Raw genomic sequence first — 9,319 nt, forward strand, 5'->3', positions numbered from 1 at the left:
ACATCCTCGACACCTCAATGTGGAGGTTTGGGAAAACAATGGGAGATGCTAGCATGGAGGTGGAAGGCAATGCGAAGTTACGTATTGGCCATGCTTGTTGCCCTCATTAAGCCCCTCAGAGTCCAATGCAAAATTATATCCTCATCTAAGTCGGGTGAATTTGCAAAGCGAGCTCCTGGAGCCAAAGCAGAGGTAATAGAGTCAGCTGAGAGAACGGCAAAAAGGAATTCACAAATCCATGAATCAATGACTGAACCTGATGTGGGTTCAACAGCCTCAACAGATGTGGGACTCGAGCCATGTGGCACAGGCCAATGGAAATACAGCCAAGTAAGCTTGGATGGAGCTTAGCAACAATGCGCGAAACTACTTTCAACAGCATTAACTGCCACTGGTTGTTTTCAGGACACCCGAGTCCTCAAAGCCCCCTTTGAGCCAATGGAGTCAGCCTCTGAGAAGTTTCAGACCCTGGAAACAGCTCTGCTATTAGCCAGTTGTCCGGCCTTTCTGCAGGCCTTCTGACCTCTGCCCCACGAGTCAGCAGAGCAGACGTGACTGCTGTGCCCAGTTCAGTTCTTAGCATTCACACCCATTGCTTAAGTGCATGGTGTAAGTCTTCTACCTTTTCATCTGCTTTGGCGCCTGCAATTGAAGCAATCTGCTCTCCAAGCATTGACTTTTGCTGGGTAGTGGTAGCCATCTTTTAGGCCTATGAGGTGCACTATGAGGCTTGGCCTCTAGGGATCACAGCTCACTCCATTAGGTGTATTACTTGGTCCAGCACTCTGGCTATGGGGGTTACCCTCCAGGATACTTGTGCTCCAGTGGTGTGGTCCTCTCCACACACCAATATCAGATTCTATAACCTGGATTGGGACTCTACTCCTGGGTCCTCAGACTTATAGGCCTTTCCCGACATCCGGGACAGACTCCCAGCTTGTGGCTGCTTTGGAATTGGCGTTCCTATAGTGTAAGTTCCCAGTTCCATGAAAAGGGAAGAAGACACTCCATTGCTGGCCACACTCCGGGGGTCAACTCACACTTCCTTCAGATGAGAAGAAGCTGGAGTAATGTGACATAGATGCCCTTTTATGTTCTTGCTGGCATGCTTCAGTTCATCACATGACCTACAGGAGAAGGCTTGGCGGTTGCCCAGATGATCATAGTCACTTTATCTTTATATCATTATTTTAAAGTCTGAACTCCTTTTCTATGTAAAGCCACAACTACTCTCTCTGTCACACTATAACACACTGAACCAGGAAGTTCATTTCAGAGAAAACAAAGCTTGTAAATTCTCTTCTTCTCTCTCTCTTTTTCTCTCTCTCAGTGTGTGAGTGCAGGAAAATGGCAGAGGCCAGCATTTCAGTAAATCAGGATCGGTTCAACTGTCTGGAAACGGTGTCTGGATCTTCTGAAGGATCCAGTGACTACTCCCTGTGGCCACAGTTTCTGTAAGGTGTGTATTAATGGTCACTGGGATCACGAGGATGTGAAGGGCGTCTTCAGCTGCCCCCAGTGTAGAGAGACTTTCACTCCAAGGCCTGTTCTATGCAGGAACAACATGCTGACTGAAGTGGTGGAGAAACTGAAGAAGACTGAACTCCAAGCTGCTTCTCCTGCTCACTGTTACACTGGACCTGGAGATGTGGAGTGTGATTTCTGCACTGGGAGAAAACACAAAGCCGTCAAGTCCTGTCTGGTTTGTCAGGCCTCCTATTGTGAAGATCATCTTAAACCTCACTATCAGTCTCCTGCCTTTAAGAAGCACAAGTTAGTTGAAGCCTGTGCAGAGCTCCAAGAGAAGATCTGCTCTGAACATGACAAACTGATGGAGATCTACTGTCGTACTGACCAAAGCTTCATCTGCTACTTGTGTAAGATGGAAGAACACAAAGGTCATGAGACTGTTCCAACTAAAACAGAAAGAACTGAAAAATAGGTAAGAACTCGATATTATAATTTTTCAAGTCAGTTTATACAAATTCTGTTTCTAATCTAATTTCTATTGAGGTGATTTGATTAGTTCTATAAATGTCATTCAGTGTGAAGTGTATTTTTATTAAAATGTAAAGTGTTTTTTGTAAAGACATGTGAAACAGGTCAGAGCAGTCAGTGTACTTTAAACAGCCAACGGTGTAATAATGTTGATGATGGAGATATCTAAGAAGGTCAAGTGTAACACTTCTGATTTGAAAGTCTGTTTTGTTTTAGTTCTGAAAGTGTGGAAGCTTCTTTATGTATATATATATATATATATATATATATATATATATATATATGTATATATATATATATATATATATATATATATATATTCTTTATGTATTCTTTATATATTCTTTATATATTACAAACTGCACGTTTGAGATCTCCCCAAAGTGGATCAATAATATTGTGGTCAGGAGACTGTGATGGCCACTCCAGAACCTTCTCCTTTTTTTGCTGTAGCCATTGGAGGGTCAACTTGGCCTTGTGTTTTGGATCATTGTCATGTTGGAACATCCAAGAGTGCAGCCTTTATGGTTGTGACTAAAAAGTCAAATTTTGGTCTCATCACTCTAAATGACTGCTACAGAAGCTTTGAGGTGTGTCTAGGTGCTGTCTCGTGTACTAAAAGCAAGACTTTTTGTGGCATGGTCGAAGTATCCAGCTTTCTCCTGGCAACTTAACCATACAGGTCATTTGTGTTCAAGTACCTCCTTATTGTGAGGCTGTGTTCCTCTCAAAGTTTTTTGTTGGTTTTTCTTTGCGTCCCAAACAATTCTTCTAGCAGTAGTGGGTGAAATCTTTCTTGGTCTATCTGACCATGGCTTAGTATCAACAGAACCTCTTATTTTCCACCTCTTTATCAGAGCTTGAACAGCACTGACTGGCATTTTCAAGTGTTCAGATATCTTTTTATATACTTTTCCAGCTTTATAAAGTTCAACTACCTTATTACACAGATCCATAGGCAGTTCTTTTATCTTCCTCCTGGTGCAGTATCCAGCCAAGTCAATGCATCACCTCATGAGCTGAGAAACTCACTGACTATTTATGCACATACACTAATTACAATTACAATTAGTCACAGGTGTGCAGAGAGAAGTGTGTGTGTGTGTTGTGGGGAATGTTGTCCGGAATGTAGTCCATGTTTGTAGGCAGTGGTTTACACTGGGAATTTGAGTGTGGAGATTGACGTGACAAACACAAATAACATTGTTGTTTCTCCCAGCTTCTTGCTTTGAGGCAACAGTGCTAACCACTAAGCCACCATGCTGCCCCCTTGTAAATGACATCAAGATAAATTTAGCAGTCAATCAAAGAAAAACGTTACATTTTTGGAGAAAAGCTGAAACGTAACTTGAGATGGTGACGTTATTGATGTGTCTGAAATACACTATATTGCCAAAAGTATTTGCTCACCCATCCAAATAATCAGAATCAGGTGTTCCAATCACTTCCATGGCCACAGGTGTATAAAATCAAGCACCTAGGCATGCAGACTGTTTTTACAAACATTTGTGAAAGAATGGGTCGCTCTCAGGAGCTCAGTGAATTCCAGCGTGGAACTGTGATAGGATGCCACCTGTGCAACAAATCCAGTCGTGAAATTTCCTCGCTCCTAAATATTCCACAGTCAACTGTCAGCTGTATTATAAGAACGTGGAAGTGTTTGGGAACGACAGCAACTCAGCCACGAAGTGGTAGGCCACGTAAACTGACGGAGCGGGGTCAGCGGATGCTGAGGCGCATAGTGCGAAGAGGTCGCCAACTTTCTGCAGAGTCAATCACTACAGACCTCCAAACTTCATGTGGCCTTCAGATTAGCTCAAGAACAGTGCGCAGAGAGCTTCATGGAATGGGTTTCCATGGCCGAGCAGCTGCATCCAAGCCATACATCACCAAGTGCAATGCAAAGCGTCGGATGCAGTGGTGTAAAGCACGCCGCCACTGGACTCTAGAGCAGTGGAGACGCGTTCTCTGGAGTGACGAATCGCGCTTCTCCATCTGGCAATCTGATGGACGAGTCTGGGTTTGGCGGTTGCCAGGAGAACGGTACTTGTCTGACTGCATTGTGCCAAGTGTAAAGTTTGGTGGAGGGGGGATTATGGTGTGGGGTTGTTTTTCAGGAGCTGGGCTTGGCCCCTTAGTTCCAGTGAAAGGAACTCTGAATGCTTCAGCATACCAAGACATTTTGGACAATTCCATGCTCCCAACTTTGTGGGAACAGTTTGGAGCTGGCCCCTTCCTCTTCCAACATGACTGTGCACCAGTGCACAAAGCAAGGTCCATAAAGACATGGATGACAGAGTCTGGTGTGGATGAACTTGACTGGCCTGCACAGAGTCCTGACCTCAACCCCATAGAACACCTTTGGGATGAATTAGAGCGGAGACTGAGAGCCAGACCTTCTCGTCCAACATCAGTGTGTGACCTCACAAATGCGCTTCTGGAAGAATGGTCAAAAATTCCCATAAACACACTCCTAAACCTTGTGGACAGCCTTCCCAGAAGAGTTGAAGCGGTTATAGCTGCAAAGGGTGGACCGACGTCATATTGAACCCTATGGATTAGGAATGGGATGTCACTTAAGTTCATATGCGAGTCAAGGCAGGTGAGTGAATACTTTTGGCAATATAGTGTAAGCGAGTAATAAATTTTTTCACATTCACACTTTAAACTGTTTCCAAATCATTTTTCTGTCTCCATTTTGTCTCTGTGTCTCCACAGCTGCAGCAGTTCAGATGATTTCACCCTTAGAGCCAAAAAGTAGGGAAGATTTTCTGCAGTGTAGGTGTACAACACACACACACACACACACACACACACATACATACAGAGTGTTAAATTGTCTGTATTGTTTATCTAAATCTGATCCATTTTTATAGATCAGAATTAGGAGGATAGAAACACAGACAGGTGTCTCACACACACTTATTATAAATCCTGTGATTAACATCTAACCTGTGGACATTTTATTACTTTAGATTTCTGTTATCTGACTCTGGATCCAAACACAGAACATCCTCAACTCATTCTGTCTGAGAAGAACAGAGTGGTGACACGCAGCAAGACAGAACAGAGATACTCTGATCATCCAGAGAGATTTGACTACTGGCCTCAGGTGTTGTGTAAGGAGAGTGTGTGTGGATGCTGTTACTGGGAGGTGGAGTGGAGCGGTGCTGATGTGGAAATATCAGTCTCATATATGTATTGGACACAACAGTCAGTCCTGGAGTCTGGAGTGTATTTCTTCTATTTCTTCCTCTGTCTCTTTCTTTCACAAGAACATTAAGACTGAGCTCCGAGGTCCAGCATCCTCCAGAATAGGAGTGTATGTGGATCACAGTGCAGGAACTCTGTCCTTCTACAGCATCTCTAACATGATGAGGCTCCTCCACAGAGTCCACACCACATTCACTCAGCCTCTATACGCTGGGTTCTGGATGTGAAGTAATAACTCCCCTGTGAGATTATGTTATCCAAAATGAAGTGTTGGTAAAAGTGTTTAGTAAAATTATAACTGTGTGAGCTCCCTGAGCTACACTGGTCATTTTGTGTGCAGAAACTGGAACAGTAATGAATGCAGAATGTAGGTTTGTGTTTAGAAAGAAGAAATGTTCTCAAGTAGACTATTTAACTGTATGCACTATTAGAAGGATTTATTATCCTGATATTACACTTTATGCCTTTAAAAAATTCTGTTTTTGGTTTGATAAAGACTCTTTCCTCAGAAATAATAACACTTACTCAAACTGCTGCATCATTGTTAAGAGTCCAGTTATCATACAGTGCACTATAAAATTATTCAGACTCCTTCCTCAAGCAGCAAAAAAATTAGAGGTTAAAACATGCTGTGAGACAATGAACATGCAGACCACTGTCCTGTTTTACTGATAGACAAACAGACCCCCCAGGGAAAGTCTATTCCAGGGTACTGGAGAGGAGAGTCTGACCGTTAGTCGAATCTCGGATTCCGGAGGAACAATGCGGTTTTCGTCCTAGTCGTGGAGCACTGGACCAGCTCTATACCCTCCACAGGGTGCTTGAGGGTTCATGGGAGTTTGCCCAACCAGTCCACATGAGTTTTGTGGACTTGGGGAAAGCATTCGACCGTGTCCCTTGTGGCATTCTGTGGGAGGTGCTCTGGGAGTATGGGGTCCGTGGCCCTCTGTTAAGGGCTGTTTGGTCTTTGTATGACCGGAGCAGGAGCTTGGTTCGCATTGCTGTAAGTCAGACCTGTTTCCAGTGCATGTTGGACACCAGCAGGGCTGTCCTTTGTCACCAGTTCTGTTCATTATTTTTATGGACAGAATTTCTAGGGGCAGCCAGGGGCTGGAGGGAGTCCGGTTTGCGGACCACAGGATTTCAAATCTGCTTTTTGCAAATGATGTTGTCCTGTTGGTTCCTTCGAGCCAGGACCTACAGCATGCACTGGAGTGGTTTGCATCTTGGGGTTTAAGTATCTCGGGGTCTTGTTTACGAGTGTCACGGTGTACACTGATCCTGGCCACCAGAGGGAGCCCTTGCCTGAGTATTGACTGTTTGCATGTTGTTTCCAGTTTCAGGACTTTTAAGCAGCGTGCTCCCTTTGGCTGATCGCGAAGTATTGTTTCCTTGAGTTACATACCAAGCCTTGATATATATATTCTGATTTATGTGTATGATCCCTGCCTGTTTCCTGGTTCTACGATTCTCATTTTCTGTTTTGGTTTTGTTCGCTTAGTATTTGCTTTTCTGGTTTTGACCTTTTGTCTGCCTTCCAGTTTCTGATTTTGCCTGCTGTTTATTAATAAATCTGCATATGGATTCTACCTCTCACGCCTCCAGTGCGTCGTTACAGAATACTTCGCCAGATATGAATCCAGCGGATATGAGAGCAGCTTTGTGGTGTCAGCAGGTCCTACTCCAAGCTTATCAGACGAAAGTGGACTCGCTGAGAACCGCAAACGAACAGCTTCAGCAACAGCCTACCACGCCAAGATCCAGTAATCACTGTGAGTTACCACTCTTCGCTCTTCCTGAGATGTTCGATGGCTCTGCCGACCAATGCAGAGGCTTTCTGCGCCAATGTGACAACTTCTTCAGTCAGCAGCCAGAAGTACAGATGTGGCATTTAAAAATGCGCGCTTTTTCCCACGGCATGCAGCGATTCCGCCCGCAGTGTGCTGCGAGATTCTGCGAGTCGGCGCTTTGGTATTTAATTGCATGTGTTGTACTTCACCGAATTCCCACCAGGTGGCACATGGTACAACTCTGGCCAGAGCACATTATACAGTATAACGCAGTTCTTATATATATATTTTAATACTTTAATACATATATAGTAATATTTACATTTTAAATCATAGGTCACTAACAGGCGGACCGCGTTCCGGGTGTGGACCCAGAAGCCGCCCCATATGGACCCGGACCTACAGCCAAAAGAGAAGGTTATGATTTAAAACCTAACGGGGCGCTTCTATTTCCACCGGCACAGCTTTTGTAGACTTTACGGTAGTGGTAGTGGAAACGCACAGACCAATTGCATGCGAGTTGAGCCATCCCACGTGATACCACTCAGCCAATCAAGTCTGTGCATTCCAGGTGGTAAACATTACGACTTTACAGTGCAAACAGAGCTAGAGGCAAGTTACACATGAAAAGACGGTAGAAAGAAAAAGAAAGATTGCGATACATGTAGAAAACAAAGAGAGAGAAACAAGCGAGTGAGACGGAGAAAGGGAGAGAAACAGGCGAGTGAGACGGAGAAAGAGAAACAGCCAAGTGAGACGGAGAAAGAGAGAGAAAAATAAGGAACAAATGGCGCCCTCCAAAAAAAGAAAAGTGGACAGCGAAAATAGAGCATTTAATCCGGAATGGACTCATTTCTGTTCATACTTCCCACTGGGAGCACTAAACCAGTGTGTCTCATATGTTCAGAAACCGTGGCACTTATTAAAAATGCCAATGTGAAACGCCATTATGAGACAAAACATAAAGATTATGAACAAACATACCCACTCAGATCTGAAGTGAGATCACAGAAAATAAGTAGTCTCAGAGCTCAATATGACCAGTCCACCAGGATCTTGAGCCACACATTCACTGCCCAACAACTTGAGAGTTCCCTCAGAGTTTCTTGGATTTTGGGTCAACACAAAAAGCCATTTACTGATGGAGGGGTTGTCAAAGAATGCATGAGTGCAGTAGCTGAAACACTACTTGAGGGAAAACAAAAACAAGAGCTTTGCAATAAAATAAAGCAAATTCCCATGTCAGCATCATCTGCCACAAAGAAAAGTGAAATATTAGCTCAAGATGTGCTAACCCAGCTAGATGAAGCCGTGCATAAGGCATCATGTGTAGGCTTAGCTGTGGATGAGTCCACTGACGTGTGACAATGCTCAGCTGTTAGAGTATGTCAGGTTTTTCAACACAGACCAGAAAGCATTCTGTGAAGACCTGTTAGGTGTCACTCCCCTTCAGACCAGTACAAGAGGAGAAGACATCTACCTGGCCATTAAGGAGATGTTAACAAAGAGAGGAATAAAGCCAAAACAAGTAGTTTCAATAGCCACAGATGGAGCCCCTGCTATGATAGGAAGAGAGAAAGGAGCTGTAGAAAGACTGAAAGAGGACAATCCTGAGCTCATAGCTTACCACTGCATCATTCATCAATCTGTCCTCTGTGCCTCCCTGTCAGATGAGCATGCTGAGGTGATGAATACAATGATGAAAATAAATCAATTTTCTCAGGGCATCCTTTTCCTACCAGCATCGCATGCTTAGGGAATTCCTCAGAGAAGTTAATGCCAATGCTGGTGATCTTTTGCTGCACAACAGTGTGAGATGGTGTGGAATAAAAATCTACTGTACTCACTACTAAAATCTGACTCCAGCTCCACACTGACCCGACAGCTCAGTCTGAGTGAGACTCATGGTTAATAAGGCCTCAAAACTAAATAAGCCAATCAAGCAGACTAGATGAATACAGATAAGAGATTTTATTTTGTAATCAGCGCTGATACAAGAATTGAGATGCTCACGCATGAACGTCCCAACAACCTCTACCCGGGGAACTCCAACTACAGCCTTTATATACATTTCCCTTATCTTCCCAATGCAACACGTCACTGGTTCTTTGCCTAGACAATCCCACCAATCTTCCTTTTTTGACCTTTTAGATTCTTTTTTACACCATTATCTTTGGATTTACAACTTTTCGAATACCATTATAATTAAACTTTCCTGAATCATTATATTAAAAATTGGGCGTTTCCGCCCCCACCAGTGGGATTGTCTTTGGCCTCACTCTCGTCAATACCTCATTCTTCTTCAGGAGACAGCATGG

At 43.8% G+C, this 9,319-nt stretch overlaps 1 protein-coding gene across 1 annotated transcript; it reads left to right on the forward strand.

The window, feature by feature from the left end:
* The first annotated feature begins 90 nt into the window (after positions 1 to 90).
* Positions 91 to 1,942, forward strand: LOC131368233 (E3 ubiquitin/ISG15 ligase TRIM25-like). Its single transcript, XM_058414232.1, has 2 exons — positions 91 to 330; positions 1,421 to 1,942. Exons 1-2 carry the CDS (start codon positions 91 to 93, stop codon positions 1,940 to 1,942), a joined length of 762 nt encoding a protein of 253 aa, XP_058270215.1.
* Positions 1,943 to 9,319: the final 7,377 nt, after the last annotated feature.

This window comes from Hemibagrus wyckioides, linkage group LG17, assembly GCF_019097595.1.
Source record: "Hemibagrus wyckioides isolate EC202008001 linkage group LG17, SWU_Hwy_1.0, whole genome shotgun sequence".
Taxonomy (NCBI): domain Eukaryota; kingdom Metazoa; phylum Chordata; class Actinopteri; order Siluriformes; family Bagridae; genus Hemibagrus; species Hemibagrus wyckioides.